At 33.9% G+C, this 22,211-nt stretch overlaps 1 protein-coding gene across 1 annotated transcript in view; it reads right to left on the bottom strand.

The window, feature by feature from the left end:
* The window catches only part of LOC115440014 (glycogen-binding subunit 76A), a 38,209-nt gene extending 17,235 nt beyond the window's left edge, over nt 1–20,974 (bottom strand). Inside the window, 1 exon segment of the mRNA XM_030164130.2 lies at nt 20,753–20,974. Within this exon segment, the coding sequence (XP_030019990.2) occupies nt 20,753–20,764 (12 nt within the window). The 5' untranslated portion in view covers nt 20,765–20,974.
* Between the last annotated feature and the right edge of the window lie 1,237 nt (nt 20,975–22,211).

Genomic DNA, 22,211 nt, shown 5'->3' with positions numbered 1-22,211 from the left:
AATATTTGTAAGTTTTTCGAGTTCAAACATTGAATTGGAAATATGTCCTGATAAGGACCATTTACCCCCTTGACCCTCCTAGTGATGCAAAGGAGCTGTTTCGCCTATAACACATTGGACCTGTAGGAGTGCCAACTGTGCATCATTATGACAAAACTAGGTATACTTATTATTTATATTCGCAGACAGATAAACATATTGTGTAAAATTCCAATTGCAGAGGTAAGTACTCTTGGAGTTTCGTAGCAGGAAAATACGAATGTCTCCAAACGATAAGACAACCACGACCCCGTTTAAGGGCAAGTATGTTAAATATGAAATGGTAAATAGTCAACAGAAATGTTATGAAACTCAGGCTATCTATAAGATTTACTAAATATAAATATTCAATGTTATTTAAATATTCATTAGCAATCTTCATGTTGCATCAACGTGAATATGAGATATGACTTTTCTCGTGTTCTTTTAGTTACCATCACCTACCTCCCTAACCTAATCATACCCATACATTGTGCGCCTCGTAATCTGTGTGTTGTAGAATGGCTTTTGCATATTGGTTTTGCCTCCGACCACCTACGTTACATCGATTAATATTACTGGTAGTTAGATAGTAAAAAGTTAATTCCCTGCCCCTGATATGACGATCAATCAAATCCTCGTAAGTGATCAGTATGTTACTCTATCATAGTTGCAATAAATCTAATTAACCTGACAAACTTATCTATACTCATCTCATGGAATGTTTGGCAAACAATATATTTTCATTGAGAGATGTTTTCAAAATAAACAAGTACTACATGTACTTACAAGACATTTTAAAAATTAAAAAATAACATTTTATCTTTAGTAAAGGCGTATCTAATACTTTCGCCAAAATGCTTAAATTATTCCATTCATTTACAGACTGGGGGCCCTTTGTTTGCCTTGCTTTGTACCCAGATTGTATACGTGATATGCAAATTTGTAAAAGTAGCCCCGTTGTTATTTAAAGTATTTAAATCTAACGCCCCGCGGCGCGCCGGGTCACACTGCACCGAAGTTAAACCTACACCGGTAAATAGCGGTTTATTGCACTTTGCCGAATGCCGCATAATTTGGACTGTTATTATGCCATTTTGTCAAACCGGGCGTATTTAAATAATTACTATGTTGCCATAATTGCCGCAACATTTGTATAACTATTTTAGAAATCAAAACAAAAAATGCATTCTATATAGCGATACCGGCTTTAACAAGATACCTATATTTTTTATTATTGAACTCAAATATTATTATTAACATACTAAAGGAAATTAAAAATATTTTCAATTGAACCAATAGAACTTACGTTACTTTTAACTTTTAAATAAAACTTTTGTACTTAACGAATAGAACGTAAGTCTTATTCAAAAGTTTTTGGATTTAAGATAAACTTAAGTCATCTTCCTAATGTTTATTCAGAATCCTTCGATTTTCACAATGTTGACTTACAAATTTATCCCAGGAAAAAAGTACTTATAACTAATAAAATCGCTATGCTATTTATGGGAAATTAAACGCATGCATAAACAAAGTGACTTAAAAATAAACAAATGCACGTGAGTTGCAAATTACCTTCTTCATCAAAAGTGGAATCCTATGATCCAAGGACATTTCCAACCCAGGGGAACTCATGGAGCTTGTGTGGCTCATACAATTTCATCAATCACTGTCTGGTGTCGCGATCGCGTTCCACTTAACAACGGTACAGTTTATTTATTTACTGATACATATACAATAATTAACGAAGACACTGTGATAATTTTTCACTCGACGTCGGCGTGCTGACAGCTTTGCATTAAAATTGTAATTTTTTAATTATTTTTATGTTATTATATTTATTTTTATAAGGGTGGTACAAAAAAAGTAACAATATTAAATCGCGGCATGCGCATCCACCCGGCACATGCGCGTTGTAAGAATGAGCGCGCGCTTCTATCGACGCGCCCCGAGCGGACCGCCTGCGATCCGTCCTCCGCGCACCACCATACACTACCAATTTGAGACATTTTTGTGCATAAACATAATTAGTGTTTGTTTATGTACTATTTTGTAATAAGTAATCCGTCGATCCCACTGATAAACTATCACTCGCGCAGTGTCCCTACATCGCTTATAAATAAAGGTCACGTTGCCGTCGCATGATGTTCACGCGCAGGCCGTGTGATGTGTTGGCGCCTGTCGCCATCCAATAAGATGTGGACAGAAATGTAAAATTCGCGATTATAATGAGATCCAGCATAATTATATACACTCCTACCGAAAGTTGTAATGACATTTCTTTTTTTGTATCATCATTTACCATACGAATTGCAGTTACCTAAATAGCATCTACAAATGCATGTTATTTAAGATTCCATGTAATTTATGTGTTGAAGAAAACTTTCTTTGAACATTGTTTCTTCCTTCGCAATGAGCCAAATTATACTTGTTATTTTCATTTGATAGCTATTTTAAATCAAGCCATAAGTCCTTAAATTCAAGTATCCGTAAGAGGGTTTAAACTTTCACACTAATACTTCTCAGAACATAACATTAAGTACTTCAGTAGGGGATAAGTGTTTATAATTAATCAAATGGATAAATTAATATAATATAGCCATTAACTCTACCCCATCCTTTTCTTGTGAAACAACGAATTATATACAGAAAACTCATAATATAAATCATAAAGTATTTGTATTTCAAATTACATGAAAATAATTATTTACCCGTTCTTGTTTACGTTGTAATTAATTATGAACAGTACATTTCTCCCAACTGAGGTTAGACTTTGCCACTTAATAATAAGCAAATAGGAAAGATAATTCAAATATTAGACAAATAGTAAACAAATGCATCTCCGTGTTGTGTGAGATACAGATTAATTAATTGTGTTGACCTGCGATAACTAATTATAACGCGATGAACGCGTTATATGCACAACATGACCCCATGCTCCTTAATGGGCGGGTAAGAAACCTGAGAATCAAATGCAACACATACAAAAACATTGTAAAATAATATCAAAGCCAAAATTGGTCTAATTTGGGATCTTTTTATAAAGGGAAATGCATTTCCTGCAAGTTAGGATAATTGATTCCCATTATTATTCACCTGATATTCTTATATAAATTTACGTAATAAAATGTACTATTTATAATAGTAAGTAAATTCAATATTTCTTCGTTGATGCAGATTAACCAAAAGCACGTCAAGTTAACAAAAGAAAATTGTAATTCGCATCCTTTCCAAGAACCAAAATATATTTATTTTCTCCGAAAGCAATGACAACCTTTAAATATTGCAGCATAATTATTATAATCAAGAACTCAAATCATTAAAACTTTTCGTTAAATTTATCTGCATTTACCTCTGCTTTTTTCGTATTAATCCCCTTAATATCGTTGCAACATTAAACAGTCGCTTAGCCGCAATCACAACGTCAACATAACATTAATTTTGATAAAAAATCTATGGCATTGCTATAATTTGCTTAAAACAAACTCATAAACTAATGTATTTTTTTACCAAAATGCTGGTTTTGCTGTACGTATACCTTCGCATAGAGCAAATCAGTAATCACGCATAACAATAATATTTATTCAAATTCTTGCAACATTTTTAATATTACTTTTTACGTCTTTTTGCAAATATGAATAGTATTTACTCTACCAATTCAATATTCATTTAAATAAAATCGATATTAAAGTAGTTTTAATCGTCTAAACGTCATTTAGAACAGGTATTGTAAATAAAACCGTTTTTGCTGAGCAACTAGCTTCCAAGATCCAAACTCGTCATACAACTGTCACAACTCAGCGCTTTCCCAACCTCAGCTATATTTAGGCTTCGTGCATCGAGCTCAGTACAATGCACTATATCCTAACCTCTGCGATAACCAATGCAAACAATAGGTTTTACATTTACCAAAACCGTATAATTTTATGAGATTAGATATGACACGATGGTACTGCTACGTGGTTATTTTAAGTGCATGTGCGTATGTTTTATTCTAAAACTTATATCTTGTCATCATTTCTAAATAATATTATTTCTGGTTAACTAATAGTATAGTCAATTCCTACATTTTATTATCATGCACTTGTCACGCTTAAATTAATAATAAAACATTAATTTAAATATTCATATTGTAAGTCTATTACGGAAGTAGCCCTTTAATGATCCGATTAAATTACTCGTATTTTTAAATACGTATTTACTGGTACTGATGATACCAAACGAGGAAGCTGATTTGATCAATAACAAATCCCTTTGGAGTTCCAATAATAGATGAAAAAATATCCCCTGCCAAAGCAACCGACACGTTTTTATAACAAGTGACATGTTTGCCATGACAAATGCTTTGGCAGTGAACCGCGAAGAGCACCATTTGGAGGCCGGGCCCTTCAATAACGAGATTTTTTTCTATATTTTTTTTTATGTTTAGAGAACGCTGCAGGCTGCATAGTATGCTGCAGGTAAATCAGACTCAAGTGATCAACGAAATCTAAAATTTTACGTATGTCTTATTAGAACAGTAAGTATAATTTATAACACGATTTTAAACAGTATTTTGTATTTATTATTTATTTTTTTGTTAAAATAGCAGTCATTGCCGTTTTATGTTGTTACACATTCCCACCGACCCGCAGTGCCGAATGAATGCGTTCCCGGGTGCGTAGGCGCAGCCCCGCTTGCAACGGCCGCCGGATATCGATCAATATTATTCATAGAATTTCAAGCTTAAAAGGTTGATTGCCTGAATTTGACTACAATGGAAGTGTAATGGACGCATAAACAGGTATTTTAATGGTAAAAATAAACAAAGAAAGTGGCCGTAACACAGCCAGCGTTAACGACTTGTGGTATTATTGTCACTATAGGCCACGGATTCGAGTCCGCACTGAGGCAAATATTTGTTTTGTCTGCAAATATTTATTTAGGGTCAGACTTTCGCAGGCTCGAAAATCTCTCTTAGCCACTGATAACGGCTAATGTTAGAGTAGGACACGATCCAGATGTTGGCGATTATCCGGTGTAATTAATTTAAAAATATAATCGGTTTAATTAGTTCTGAATGGTTATTATTAAGACACAAACATAGGTATTGTTTTAACATTACTAATTTTCTTAATCAATAAATAATATTGAAATACTTTTCTGATTAATACATTGGCATTATCCAATCCTTTTTTTATGTACTGCATAACACACAAAAAAAACACACATAACATCACGATACTATGAACTCCAAAAACACACATACAAATTCTTAAACACACATAACAAAAATATCTCGGAAACAAAAATGATCTCTACAAAAAATAGGAAAAATACGCCACAAATAGTCAAAAATTGGTCCCGACACCTATTTATAATGCTTATGGGAACTGTTTCATTAAATCTGAACATATTATTCGAGGTTCATACAAGGCCCTCAGAGAAGTAGCTATCGGGTTTCTAGTCGGCATATTTCAATAGGATCAACATTCCGAATGATCGGTAGCATAGCACGTCTACCGTTTGAATTGCATTCGTAACAATATTAAGGATGAATACGCCTTTTTTCATCATTGCTGAATTCGTGCATCTCTATTTTCTGGCAATAGTTAGCATATATTATACTTAGGGTTTCCAGACAATTAAAAAATTTAGTCGGATGTAGAAGTTAGAATTTTTTATATTACAAAATATGACTAATGACCAAGAGCTTTTTAAATGAAGTTGTACACAACTAAAACTATTGCTTTAAAAAGTTGTTGTCAAACTAAATAAATTGTTTCTAACTATTATAAAAAGTTATAAATTGCTTTCTTCTATCCAGTTTTATGATGTTCATTTTTATACTTTTAGTCCCGTGATTTATTATCCCGAACCTGTTCTAGGAATGAAATTTGACTCTGGTTTAAATTCCCGCTTAATAATCGTTTTGTGGAACGTATATTAAACGGGTCTGTCGCTTTGACTACCAATCACTTTTATATAAGATATTAGACTAATTTTATATTAGACTAATGCTTAAAGTATTCCTAGCAGTGCGATGAAAGTTGGTCAGTATGAAAGGTGCGCCACCTAAATTAATCAGTACTATTTGGCTCTAACGCTCACGGACAGGTGGGTTGTTAAAATTAATGAACGCTAATATTATAATATCAAGTCATACGCGATTTGGGTTCGGTTGGTACTGAAACGAATTTGCGTTTGTACAGGCAAGGCGATCGTGGCGGAAATCCGTCATTTCCGTATGCCAGAAATACTGAATATGCAAGATTTATTATAGTAAAATACTTATTATTTTAACTAAACGTATACAAGATTTATTTCACTTGTTTGTTGTCAAAGATGCAGGTTTTCATTTTCGGGGATTATATTGTCTTCATTAAGATTTTTTTTATTCTTTTCACAATTACAAAATACCACACAGCCACGTGCCATTAAAATACTTCTTCCGTGATGACTTCATTTACGATATAGTGGTGTTTGTTTGTTTGAATTGTTAAAAATCACTTTCAGAGATATTTTGTTTGCTCTTACTTCTTGTTGTTATTCCATTTTTTTTGTAGATTCTTTCTTCTCAAAATGTTATTACATATTTAACGTTCGATTATATTTTAGTAATTATATTTAAATAAATTATTTTTACATTCAGTCTACGTGTAACTATAGAACCAACGCCGCGCAATGTTGAGATTTAGTACCAGCGTGTCCTACTCAGAGAACTGGGTTTTGTAAACGCAATACAGGCTAGTTCATAATCAATTTTGAAAGGTACAAGTATACAGCGTGTTCAATGGCTTTAATTGTCACGGGCCGACAAAGAGTTGTGGCTGCCAGGCTGGGCGTGCTACGAATTCCTGCCGAACCAGTCGCGTGATATTTGTAGGCCACTGATAAATATGCCACTGGGTACCTGACAACCGCTGATACCGCGCGAACAATATTCTAGAGCTGATATAACGCCCTGACTTGTATTTTCACCACGCAGTATAAGTATAACAGTAATAATAATAGGTGATAACTCTTTACTCGTTTCTGCGACAACTAAATTCACTCTTAATTTCAACATTATAATGATCACAAAAATATTTAGGAGTTTACTATCCACATTAAAAATATTTTTCAGTGAAAGTATAATCAGTCGGCAATCAAGTGATTATTCAGATATCAACAAATGTAGACACATTTAACGATAGATAACAGCATAAAAGTCTGTTATCAACGAAATACGTTAATATTTCTCTCATATCTGTTACGCAGCTGTTATGCGTAGAACAATTATAATAGCGATAAAATGCTTAGAATTCTTTTAAGGTCGACTGCTTATGGCAACTGAACCATGGCCGGTACATTTATTTATTTATTTATAAAATTGACATACCATCAGTATATGCAGTAGCAAAATTACAGAAAATGACAATATCGTTTACATTTCTGATGCACAATGCCTGTTGAAGGTACGTACGGCGCTCACAAAAAAAATATTGCGCATGATTATTTGATGGATATGACTGAAATAGGAATTGCGTGATCGTTAATTTAAAAATCTGCAGAAAACGAAGAGTTCAGGAGTTAAATATAAAAAAATATATAGTCAAACTATAGGAAATAAAAGAACATTGCAGGAATGAGGTTGTCAATATAGTCTGGTATGAAATCACATCGTCACAAATAACCTCAAATATGTATACATATGTGTTTTTTTTAATACATATGGTGAACATTAAATCTTTAAATAAATAAATAACCTCAATCAATTAAATTACATTTCAGCAAAAGCTAAACTCTGTAAAGGGAGTTTGTTATTGCCACCTATAAAGCAGTTAGGAATAAGAACGTAGCGGGCGGTCGCACCGCGGAATGCTAGGAACCGGTCGTACATGCATCGCGCACCACATAAACTCCCTACGTACTAGCCCAGTAAATACTATTGTCCCGCCAGATAACTAACAACTTGTTTCATTAATTGTACCGCCCGGTCAGAGTAACAACTCATTCCATCAATACGAAAGATAAATGACAGACTAAGAAATCCTGGTTGGAAATATGAAATAAATTGTACCCACTTGATTAACTTGAGATCAAAGTAACTAGGCAATGCGTAAGGTAAAGGAACATATCTAGTATAATGATTGATGCAATCTATGGTTCTTTCTTTCTTTCTTATCTTTCAATTTGAAATGAAATAATTTTCATTTTAGACTAATGGAAATAATTATTATTACATTACAGATAGCCATAACTTATACTTATCATAGACATCACTTGTAAAATTCATTTATCGTGACAGTTATTTTAATACGTGAAAATCAAATAACTAAGGGATTATATTATAATTGTAATCAATCATGACATTTATCCTAGTTTTATCGCGAAATACATTTTCACTTTAATCCTGCCGTATGTACCTATTTAATTACTCATGAATGATTAAATTATCTAATTCTGAAAGCTAGATAACAATAGGAAATAGCTTAATATAACTTGATAGAGAATGTTTTATACCTACATACTACTTTAATACATCGGTAATATTCGTATTTATACTCCAAAATTAGGATGTACGCACGCGTTTTGTCGGATATTCTGTTTTATTTGGCGGCAGAACCGATCGACTCGTCTCAACATCCGAATTACGTCCACACAGCTATTTTTATTTGACTTACCTCGTCTTGCATAACAACGACCGGTTTCATTTTGTTTATTGTAAGCCATGGTTCATAAAGTCGCCAAAACCTACCCTTTAAAAAAAAAATGTACCTTTGCAGGCTACTTTATATACTGTCCATTGTAATAAAAATCATCGCAATAATTAGCTTCGCGCCATCTTTCGTTTGTATTCGGTTATTATTAAGAAATGTGAAGATATTTTAAAATCTTTTTTTATTTACAAAGGACGATTGATGATGATTTTATGTCATATTTCCTTATTATATTCCATCTCGTTAGGGGACAAATGCAATGTACTTATATTTTGAATATAATAGGGTCCAAGTTTTATCCCTAACGATCGACAAAATATGTATGAGTTTTTCATTATCAATTTAATAGCCCGCAATTGCAATTTATATCCAAAACGTCGCTAATCTAGTTACAGCATCACAGGATAAAAACAAGGTGACGAGTTCGATAGTTGTACCTCTACTTATCCTCCCAGAATAAGGTGTATAGTAATATAATCCTTTGTGATATAAATAGACTAACTTTCAAATAGAATGTTGCAAAATCCTTTAGATTCCGACTAACGTCGGGCCGGTTGTCGATGGCATACGCTGCCTTGAGGGCTGAATCTGACCGTGAATAAAGTATGGCTATAGTTTGGCCGTGAAGCTAGAAATCATGTCAAATACCGCGCACATTGTGGTGATAACAAGAGATATCGACAGATTTACAACTGTATTGTATTATGTTGACTAATTTACATTATTTGTTTGACATATAACCAGGTTTCGCTAGCGGTTACGCATGCTTAATCGTCGACTTCGAGGATAAAAAGCCTGTAGCAATCAAGGGTAATATGAATAATTAGTGAAATTATTTTCAGTATCAAAGAATAGTTTCAAAGATCAACGTGTTCAAACATTAAACTTCATCTCTATAATAATGTGAGATAGGAAAGATAAAAGAAATATCTAATATTTTAATACGAGTTTGCTACATTATTCGGTACATCTTTATACAAAATGTTTACAGAAAAATTTGGTGCAAAAGATGAAAATTTATCATGTACGCACACTAAAATGCGAAAAGTAGCTTTGATATTTCAATACGTATTATTAATCGCTAGTATTATAAATAAAAAAATTAAGACTTAAGACGCTGCCGAGATTTGATAGAGCATTTACCTCCAAACTGTTAACTAAACAGGGTAATATTAAGACAGTAACTAAAATAGGCAAGTTGATTCGCTAATTCGCTTTTACAAGTTCCTGTGTTAATTTACTTGTGATGAAAAAATGAGAATTCAAAATATGCCCGCTTTATTAACATTCGGGACTATTGGAATTTATTATTTAGAAAATTCATAGAATTATGTGATATATTCAATTTGTGCAATAAATATAAAATTGAACGTTGTAATAATGAGCCAGCAAATTGTTACAGCTATCCATTCAATGGTACTTTACTCGTTCGTACTCATTATGTTAACTGGTAACCCTAACTTCTAAGTCTGCATAACTTATAGTCCACGACCCAGTAATGTATGTGCCGGCATCTATAAACGATGTCGTTCGCGATTTATAGGCACCATGAGCCCTCACGATCTCCCGATACAGAAAACTGTCTGAGCTGCCAGCGTTATTAAACTTGTCCAACGAATTCGGAAAATTATTGGTTATATTACACGAAAATAGTAATGTAGGATAGGTCCCAATATTCGAAAAGGACATTGTTCTGTGCCCATACATAATCCGCCCTGGAACCAACAGCAATGGAAAAATGTTTGTAATATTTAGAATCATTAATAAATTCTCATGACATATTATTTATAAAACGGACAAGCTGGGATATCGCATTAATCCAAAAAAACGATGAGATTTTGAGGTTATAATTGATAGTAAACATTGAAAACTTTTCAATGTTCAAGGAAGATTTATAGTCCTATCATTTACGCTTTAAATATGCTTTTTATTGATATAAGTATCTATCTTCTATCTAATATATATAAGCCTTAAAGATTCATCACTATGTAGGTATCTGATTATTTTTTATTTAAATCAGGCTATTTTAAGACTTGATTCATATAATTTTTTATAAGTAAAAAGGTACCTAATTATGTAGTTATAGTATTTACATCCTCTAAGAGTACCCTTCAGATTTTATGTATTTTCTATATATACGTACGTCGTACGTATTACCCGAAGAGACAGACAGAGGCGCACTATTGAGCATTCACGCTTCCTCAGAAGCATGGCATATTTTACACACTTTTGGTAGACTCTTAGGGCATGTAGGATTAAATTAAACAAATAAAAAAATATTTTTAGTTCATATTATTTATTTCCTCATCACCTACATTGTTTTATAAAATATTATCTGAGTATTGTGCAGGAGGGTTGTTGTTATGGTATTATTTATCAATTCACTTTTGCCAATCAGTCACCGAATCCGGAGTTCCAACATTCTATTACAGAGCACGCAGTTTCTACTAACATTGTTACAGCTGAAGTATGTATACTGTATAGGCTCTTGGGCCGTGGTCCAACATGCTGTACATATACGATCAAGGGCTACAACCTGAAAAAAAAACAAACAAACAAATATTATATATATATTCAAATCTTCCAGCTGAATTAAATGTAAGAAACCTTCAAGCATATGACACACATTTTTTAATCAACAATATACTTGCTAGTTTGCTCTTAAGTTGCCACAGCCACATGCTAAAGTGTGTAGTAGGTAGCATACAGACTCTGGTCGCTGTCTCCACGCAGTTACCAAGAACAGGAACTGAGGAGCGAACTAGAAATTTGGCGGCAGTTAAACTTGTACGATTAAAGAAAAATGTGCTTGCCAAACGAGGCGCTGTCCATTGTTGTATACAATGGCGAATTTGCTCGTTCTCCAACACCATGGATCCGCCAGCAGAGCCACAATTAATGCAAAAAGCAATTTCCATTTCGTATCCGTTATCAATGCCAGGTAAATTGTTACATCAGTTCACAAAGTCCAGAAATCACAGCCAGTGTATGTCGATATCGTAATCAATTGCACAGAGTCTTTATAATAGCCGAATCGTCAATGATATAGTGAGAGTCAGAGAATTATAATATATTATATGGAAAATGAGAGTCTAGTTTATTTGTCTCTGATGAGTGAAGTGTGAGTGACATTAAATTGAATTGAAAAATGAAGTAAGAATTAGGGATACTACTCAACTAGATTCCGGATCGATTATATCGATTATTTATACAAAAATCGATTTTATTCAACATAGGGTTATTTTTATTCGGAAAATATTTAGCGGGACTCTTATCCCGGAAAATCTTTCACACGGGCGGATCCGATAGTAATTTAATATGGAGAGAGTTTGAGGCTCCCGGATGGAGGGAGAGAGAAGAACGCTACTTTTTATATGTATAATTCATAAATATTTTGTACGACAGGAAAAAATAAATGTTTGTATAATATATTATGCTCTGCTATCTGTACGAAGCCAGGGCGGGTCGCTAATATAGAATCTAAATAAACAAAGTAAATCAATATGAATTAAAAACTAAAAAAACTTTTTCATTGATGACTTGATCTATAATCAATTTAGTCCTAAAACTAACTACTTATTTATTTGAGACGCATCCACTGCTCGATTAAATATTATTATAATAATTAAAGAACATATCGCCTCACAAATCGAATATATTAAAATGTTTCAATAATCAATTATCGGTATCTAATATCTAATGATTTCTAATATCTAATGATTTATCGTTTTGTCAAACCGGTACATCTCTATACATAATTAGTTGTAAACATGTCGGCGACTTTGACTTTAAGTCGTTACAATACTTTTATATATTCATTTTGGATGTAGCAGCTTGTCCGTTTTATACACATATTTGCAAATAATATAAAAATATACATAAATAATTATATTGCTAGTCAAACCTTTGTTGGTTCTGGGGCCGTTTTCGACAATGTCCTTTTGTATATTAGTTAGAAGTACACTCGTGTTTATTAGATACATTTCGCGAGGAATTTGGTCAATGACCGTTAACATATGTAGTTAAATATTTACTCCGTTAGTAGGTATATAAATCGCCGCGGCCATTGATGTATATCTAATACATTTTGTATAAACGATAAACAAAACTGTTTCGTCCGCCCTTTGTTTAAAAATAATTGCCCATAAATGTATTTTACTTACGTACATACAATAAAGTCATAAATATTTTGTTCACCCTTGCCATTTAAATACACTTATTGAAACGCTGAAATCGAATTTACTAATGAAAACTAACAAATTATGTTCCTAAGTGCGTACATTGCTCATAAATTCTAATTCTAAATGAGAAATAAAACAAAAACAAGTTTGTATGTTAGGTATGCAAATTATTTGAAATTCTCGCGCGTAAAATGCATTTTATTAATACTTAAAAGGAGGGCTATATGCAGAATAAAAAAGACCTGAAAATAAGAATTTGGCGAGAGGTCGTCGACCCCTAAACGACTTGTTTGTCTGTGGGCGAGCGGCGCGTGCGCATTGTGCGTGACCTTCGACGACATCAGCGAAAAATAGATCCTAGCTATCATCCCTCTTCTAACAAACATGGTACTATTTATTACTCTATATTGAAATGAATAAATTGTTGTGAAAACCTCTACCAAAAAGCGGCGAATGCAATGCAATGCATGCAGTAAAAACAGCGCAAAGATGCCACAGAATTAGTGTAATAAAAATAACAAGACGAAACTTAGCTCTTCTTTTTAAAGAATAGATTCTAGTTACATTTTAGAACAACTTTTTAAGGATAATGTAATTTAAATTAATGGGACAGGTCTTAAACTTGATTTAAATTAATAAAAATTTAAATTTCATTTGATTTCCACGTTTTTATATTTCTATTTCGCTTCGACCAATGGATCTGATGTAACAGTGTCGTAAAGATTTCAATTCAGATATATCAATAGGCTTTATTTCGTAAAACGATTTCTCTGTAGCCTGAACCTGAACGTATTATGGAATTTTATCCACAACATACCAGATACCTACTGCATTAAAACCTGTGCTGACAACTTTTGTGCGACAGTAATGTTTCTTATTTTTGCTTTTATGTCACTGATCAGGTGAGCAAATCGCTCGCCTTAAAGCTTACAGATGATCGATTGTACAGTGATCGCTGATGATTAGAAGCAACACCGACCAGAATTTTGAATTCAAGTCATGCAACACAAAATCTTTGACTCATATTATACTTTCTGATTTGTGAACCATTCTTCAGAGTGGAATGCATAATGTCCTTTACATTTAGTCCAATTGTGAACGTTTTATAATATTTTAACGTAAGCATTGCCATCAAGTGTCCACAACGTGTCGCGCACAACGCAGCGTGACGGCGCACAACACCGTGACAAAGTGACAACGTCTTCATTCCCGACGCGCCGACATACTTACCTACTCGACACTTTTCATTCACACGGTGAAATATAATAGAGTTAAAAAGTCAAATCCTAATTAATTGGAATCACGTTCACTTTCAAAAAAAAAATCCCAAATTTAACTTAATTAATCACTATGTTAGTAAGGCAAGTAACCTCTACAAGGACGAGGTAAGGTCAATAAAATAAATGTATTTTAAAACTATTTACCTTTAAAATAGTTCAACAGTACAAATAGTACAAAAGATTTATTGTATTACCTTTTAAAAAGAGACAATCTATTTTTGTATATTTACAAATATTTTAAAGAACGCAAAGTAGAAACACAACTATCATATCTTTCATCTCGCTTAAACGTGGGCTGAAACTGTCTGGATGTTACGTCACAGCAAAACCCACTGAATATTGTATGACTTGCCTTGTGCTATATTTGTGACATATAACGTCACGAAGGTTAAATTGTCATGTCAAATATGAGATAACGAAATACTGAAAACATCCTGCATTTGGTAAAACAAGGAACATTATGTACAAGCGCAATCACGCCATTTATATCCAAAGGGGTAGGCCAAAGACAAAACTAGAGAATCGAACCCGAGACCCCAGCTAGTCAATCCCGCAATACAACTACTATATTTATAGCAATCGTTAATGGAAACGAGCATATACAAACAGTTAACTTATTAACTACGTAAGTCGTAAATATATTGCGTAAAAGATATTCTATCCTCCACGGGAAGATTCCTATTTATGATTACCTTCAAAACTCCGGGAAGGGGTGATTAAACCGGAATCATCGGTCTTAATGCTTGTCAACAATCATACAAATAAAATGGCAACATTGACAAATCTAGTGCCTATGTGGCCGGCGTACTCTACGAAAAGAACACGTAATGAACGCAATACAGTCGGGAACAGTATACTTTTATATAAAAATGGGCGCAGACAGGCGCGCATCAAACACAAATGTCGTCGGCATGTTATAATATCCAATATGCATACACCCTTATCGCTCTGTTAAAAAAACATCTTGTTTAACGGATCGGCTGCAACGGACATTTCATTCTATGCAATGTATTAAATGTCATTAAAGATAATTTGTTCGTTTATGGAAACTGCTACTGCCCTATATGTAAATACAGTAATGGTGCAGTCGCTTTCAATAATCCTTATAAGGAGACCCACAGTATGTTTCGTAGATGTTGTCGCGGTAGATCTAAATGTGAAAATTTACATCATATGCCATACTGTGCTATTCCTCCATGCCATATGCTTATAAATAAAATATTTGAAATTAAAATTAACAATAACCCTTAGTAAAAGTAAACATGTAACATGAATTATTACTGTAGCTGATAGCTATGGTATTATTTTAACAGTAACGGTTTTTGTAAGTAAAAAGTGATCAATCATCTATTGATCATGGTTCATAAATGTTCATAGATGGTCGATGATGATAGATGAACTAATAGCTCGTAGTAAGAAAGATACTGCCATAAGGTGGATAGATGGCCTAGAGATAGAGGCCATAAGCCAGATTGACGACCTAGAGAGGCGTAGGACGCGGAGAGCGTGAGCCTACAACACTATACATAAAGTGCAAAATAATTATATTTAACTGTGGCAGCTACAAATATAAAAAAAATAAATATTTCATACTCCGATTAATGAGTAAACAGGCCATCAATGGGCAACACAAGGTGATATGCTAAAATAATCATGCAAACGCTATCAGCCTTAAGTAAAAGTAAACATAGCATCAAACTGCCACTTCACCGTCTCAATTGAGCCTGCGTATTAATGCTGTAGAGAAATGTTTACGCATTTGAAATACGGATTGATTTATTTAATTTGAATAGTAAGAGTCAACTGAATATTCGTTTTCACGTTTTAATTTGCAACATTGTGTGCATAATAATTTTTAAACACATTCTCCTTGAATATAAGAATATATGCCTCGTGTTGCCAACAATTACATCGTCAAACAGAGAGCAAAACTGTCTTAACTAGAACGCATTTGAATTCTATTGTCCTCATGGAATTTGATAGCATTATTTATTATTTTATCGTAGATAAAAGTTGTAGACCTAAGTTTATTTCGAATCTTTACGAATTAATATTTTTTAAAAAAACGCACACACCGCCTGTATACCGGAAGAAATAGACAGAAGTGCAACCAGGGCGCCCATTTTTCGCCAAGTTTGTTCTGTCCCATGGTGTGATAGGGGGCGAGCCTATCGGTATATCGGACACAAATTACAGACTCCAAGCTATTAGTGAGCAAAATAAAACAAATATTACTTAGCCCGACCCGGGATTCGAACCTGGCACTTCAAAGCTGTGGTTGTACAGCGCATGCAATACAACTACTCCACTGAGGCAGTTAAAAAAAATTATAAACGTTTAAGATATTTGAGTTGATCTATTACAATCCGCAGGAATGGAATATAACTTTTATAAATATGAAGCCTAGCAGTGTATAAGTGAATAATTTATGTAAGAGTATCGTATGATCTGTTTTTATTAATAAATGTAGCAGGACCTTGGAATCCCCTCACAAAGTGGACGGAGTTCAAGCTATCATCTAACATTGTCCCCAATCTAATTGTGGTTACGTAAAGATCTATATAATATGAAGAAATAAAAAGTGTTATTTGATACCACAAATAAGCGTGATACAAGACGTGTATCTTTTTTCTGTTCTGCAATCATAAAAGCAAAATGGTATATGTTAGACTATACTTACTTATTTTGTGCAAAGACAGTATTTAGCGACATTCAGAAAATACTTAAGGAAGGTTTGTAAAGAAATTAATATAGAATTCGGTCGAAGTTGGGGTAGGTCATTGGTATAAAATGGTTAGAATAATTTGGTATCACATACTAGCGTATGAATGTCTTCTCGAAATGGCAATGAAATAAGATTAGAATCTTTGTATAAACAATTTACTTCTGACAAACAATTAAAATAGGTAGGTAAAATATAAATATTTTCCATTACAAGTTATAAAATATCTTTATGAAAATGTATTGCTTCCGTCGTAAACTCGGACAACAATCACAACATTGCCTTACTCTCAGAACAACAAACTTATCGTTATTAACACTGAAATTTGATCGGGACAGACAAGGGTCGTCTGCTTGCGCCTACATTCGATAACATTGTAATAAATTATTGTAATGGTAATTAATGAATCATTAGTATAAAAATATTTTCAACATATCACGAGGAAATTAAATACTAATATTGTTAATAATAATGGGATAAAAAAGATAATTTTACTAATCATCCTAAAGATGGTGCAAAACTTAAGCGCCCGGTAATATTAGTTACGGGTTCATGCAAAAATGTCGTACGTCATTTGTGACGACTATTTCTTACGCAGAGACGGCGCTTGTTATTATTAGAATTTTCAGAATTCACGCTAAAATTAGGGAATTGTTTATTCTTAGAGAATGAACAAAACTCGGTGTTACTAATCAATGCTATTTCTTTTGTATTGACGTCGAATCTTCGGCTTTCCCTAATAAGCACCTTCTTCTTAATAACAATTTTTAATTCAATTGAAGTGATACAGTAGATCAACCGTGATCTGATTATTATCCTACAATATTTTATAGTTGCCCTAAAATAAGTAGATAAGTTTCACGTCATAGTTAATTAAATATTCAGTATGTAGAGGTGTGCTTTCATATCTAAAAAAAAACAGAGTTTATCAGCGAAATAAAACTTCGATGTTTAGCTCTTTAATTATTTTATTTCGATACTTACATTAGCGTAAATATAATAAATCATTATAAAAAGCTAAACTATAACAATAGCTGGATAAAATGCTAAACATTGCCACTAAAAGTATTTCGTAAATCATGATGAGCTGCAAAAAAAAGAAGGTAAGCCGACATGCTACTGTGCACTAATTAGCTCAAATTGGATCAATTTATTATAATTTAACAAGTGATGATATAAGTTTACGTAGATATTACATACTACATCACTGATTTTTTCATAGTATAAACATTTGTTTGAACGTTATTTGTAACAATTTGCCATGAAGTGTGTTAATTGAGTCAATTAAATTATTTTACATTGACATCCCGGTTACGAATGATAACATCCGATGCACGTTTACCGAACGATGTTTTTAACATTACCTTAATTAATTATCGACTAATAAGTAGTTTAATACACGTGTAAACGTAGATTTAGTAAACAAAAACAAATCGCGTCCAATTACTGTCAATTATAAGTATTTCTGTTACAAAGTTAACCATGTAAATCAATAAATAAATTAGAATTTCGAATACACTTATCAATCAAATGTCACTAATTACTATTCAAAGCAATACCAATTAAGACTTAACTAAAATTAAGTAAGATAATCGTTCAGAAAAATGTACTCATTTACTCATGTTTACTCTTTAAAATAAAAATGTTTAGAATACAATACTGTTCAGCAGACATAAAATTATTTTAGTAATCATACCTACTAATTGATAAATACTATAATAAATTGACTGCCTCGGTGGCGTAGTTGTATTGCATGTCCGGTACAATAGCGCTTTGAGGTCCTGGGTTCGAATCCCGGGTCGGGCAAAGTGATATTTGGGTTTTTCTGCTCAGTATCAGCCCGGAGTCTGGAATTTGTGCCCGATATGGCGATAGGCTCGCCCCCTATCACATCATGGGACGGAACATACTTGGCGAAAAGTGGGTGCCCTAGTTGCACCTCTGCATACCCCTTCGGGGATAAATGCGTGATGTTATGTAATTGATAAATATAAAAATAAATATACAGTAATTATTTATGACATTATACTTTCTAAGCATGATAACACTATTATGAGTCCTGATATTTTTGTTGGTCTCAATGCTGATCTCTGCTGGAAAGGTCTCTTAAAACGTTTCAATCTCTTCAAAGTAGTTTAGTGGATCTAAGATAACCAAGAACATGTAGATTATGCCTTATCTTGTCTATTAGCATCGAAAACACATAGTGCAGGCTAGAGCAGTCATCGTTATGGTTGGAATCCTGTACAAAATGCGCCTAATAGATAATAATAATCATTTTATTGTTATACATTAAAACAATTGTTTTAGCCAGGAGCTAGTCGCGTCTAATATCCAGCGTGGACTCTTGTATCGGACGATAAAATCAATGTAAACTAGTTTCCATTAAGATTGTATGACAAGATTGCATTAGAACACCCGTATTAGTGGCGAGAGAGAAAGGGGACACTGAATTAAGGCTTAAACACGATGTCTACACAATCATTTGCTTACGCTATTGCACTTGATATTCAGAAAGATAAGAGGTGCAAAAAACTTTTTAAATTACCATGGTATAAGATACGTCTCACAATCCGATAACTCCCCCGAACACTTCCTGGTCTTCTCCCCTCTTCCATCCTAAGAGGGTTCGGTCTCGTTTCCCCACACTTACTTCCCCAGATATCCCGTCCCAACTTTCCTCCAGGGTCCTGCAGTCACTAATCTGGAGGATTCCAGTATCCCCATCGCAGGATTCCCCCGGTTTTGAGTGCGGAGTCCGATACATAAAAATCCATAACTCCATAATTTTGCCAGTGTACTAAATACATAAGTTCTCGTTGTTGTTTTATGTATTGGTAGGTAATTATAGCACAGGCTAGTGGCTAAATTATTATTCTTCAAATAACTAAAACATTTTATCTTTTTTATCTGTAATCGCTAATCATATCCACTATTAAACGAGACGATTGTAAAGTTCAGAACACAAGTAGAACTTATTTTAGTTCTTTCATGATTGTTAAGCGTCAGGGCCTAGGATAAGTGCTCCAGGTATTTCGAAACACGCCTAGATGCATCCAGCAAGGTGACTGCCCCAGGTGTAGAACATACCTCGATATACACATGTATGCAACGCTTCCATTACAATTACCGGCAATCAAATGCAACCAGCTTACAGCGATTTCAACCCACATCCATCAATAGAGAGTAGAGTGGGCAAGAGGATAGAGTAATGACTGAGGACTCACAAATTACGACCACATCAACAAATAGTTCCTTGTCACTAAATTATACGTGATTCAGAAGCTTCGACATAATTATAACTTAACTTTGGTATATTGTGGGCTTTAAAACCTACTTTAAGAAGACGAAGAGGTAGTTAAACTGTCCAAGGGAGTGAGCTGAGATGCAATTGTTTCTCACCTATTTCGGCAAACCTACTTATTATTATAGGGAGCGGATCCAACATCTCATCAAGAAGAAAGTAAAACCTCTGACGAATTCAAATATAAAAACACACGCAAATGACTTCGCAAATTCATAAATACATAATTCATGGCTTTTCATAAATAATAATAAAGCAAGGGCTTTTAATATTTGCGGTGAAATGCTCAATAGTTTCATCTGTAGATCACATCATCGTTTTTTTTTTCATTGAGTAAAAGGTGTTGGTAGTACCTACCATTAAAAAAATCATACGATTTACAAACTTAATTGATATCATGTGAACTAGTATTCGCATAATAAAATTTGAACTCATGGTGTCTATCAAAATTATCATTTGTTATCTAGTTAAAAGATGTTGTTTTCGATCTCAATGAATTTGATGGACGCATGAGATATGACAATGTTGCATTATCTACGACTTGATTTAGGTATTGAAGTACTTACCCGTAAATCCATCTCATTGCAATGCACTCACACAGGCACATTACTCATCACTAATTATCTTTATTACTTGGTATAAATAAATACACGGTGTTTATCAACGTGTATATGAGAGTGCACGACCGATAGCTCGTATGGTTGGCTGCGCGGGAATGCTTGCACGGCACTCGCCACTCGACAGGATACGCCGCAAGATGAAGTCTGACTGACACTGACAGGACACGGAGCCCTGACAAAGAAAGTCACCCGCCCGCCTCTCGTCGCATGCGCCTCTCTCGCCCATCACAACTACGATAAATTATGGGATTTAAATTGAATAGACACGCTGCTCTATTGCGAACATAAGTCATAATAAACGCCCGATCGGAAAATAATAAGCTATATAATGGGAAAGAAATGTATCTCAAATATGCTCGGTTGGGAACACGTATAAAGTATAGGAGAAATATGATGTGGTGTAAGTAATCTAACTCGGTTATAATTCAATTTAATAAGAGGCTACGTGCGAGTCACGAACTGGCACTCTCTCCATTTTATCGCGCAGGGGTTAACGATTTTCTCATGGAAAAGTACTACAGCGATTACGCCTGCCTGCGGCAAATAAAACAATGTCACATTTATCTATAAATAGTAAGTCGCCCAATGCAGCGCAGGCGCGAGAGCGAGCGCGGGCGCGGCAGCGAGCGCCGCTGGCGAATGGCACGCAACATGCGCGAGCGCGAAAATTTGGCACGAGCTTTTTACATACATCTAAAATTGACTGACACCAATTTATTGATGGCTACTATAAAACGCATACAATGCACGCCCAGACGGTTAGGTATGAGTGCATCACTGTGTACACACGGTTTATATTGCAATAATATCTGCCAGTATGTGTCAGCATCATCTTTTTGTTTCTTAACATAACACGGTTGATGCAACATATTACACTACGTTAGGGCTTTTGATTTCTCGCTAGTTTAAACATGCGATCTCAGGCACTAAGAAGAAATTTAAAACCAAAAAATAAAAGATTTTCTGACTTAAAAATCAAAGGCCTTGACTTTCAACAAATTATTATACACTGCTATTTAAAGAGTTGAATAGTATGGTTAGCATTTAGTTCTGTATATGCTATGAATAAAAATGTAAAATTACAACAATGATAAATTACTGTGCTACCCGCATATTTGGTTCTGGATTCGATTACGAAATTAGACAATTAAAAATCCGCATAAGTTTTTCAACTTGAAAAACAAATACGACTAGGGTTATCCGAAATTAACTACACTCATCTAATTCAAGATTATGTTACAGCTTCCTTTACATATACAAGTATTTTCAATTTAACGTAAAATTCAGTAAATGTATGAAACACGACTCTAACAGATTTAACAATCTTACAACGTGACTGAACAGCTCGTTAAACCATTTTCTCTATTACAATAAATATATGAAATACAAAATTATTCAACTTGCG

The sequence above is a fragment of the Manduca sexta genome, chromosome 15 (genome assembly GCF_014839805.1).
Source record: "Manduca sexta isolate Smith_Timp_Sample1 chromosome 15, JHU_Msex_v1.0, whole genome shotgun sequence".
NCBI classification, from domain to species: domain Eukaryota; kingdom Metazoa; phylum Arthropoda; class Insecta; order Lepidoptera; family Sphingidae; genus Manduca; species Manduca sexta.
Note: the sequence above shows the minus strand (reverse complement) of the source record. Positions and strands in the feature narration are given on the sequence as shown.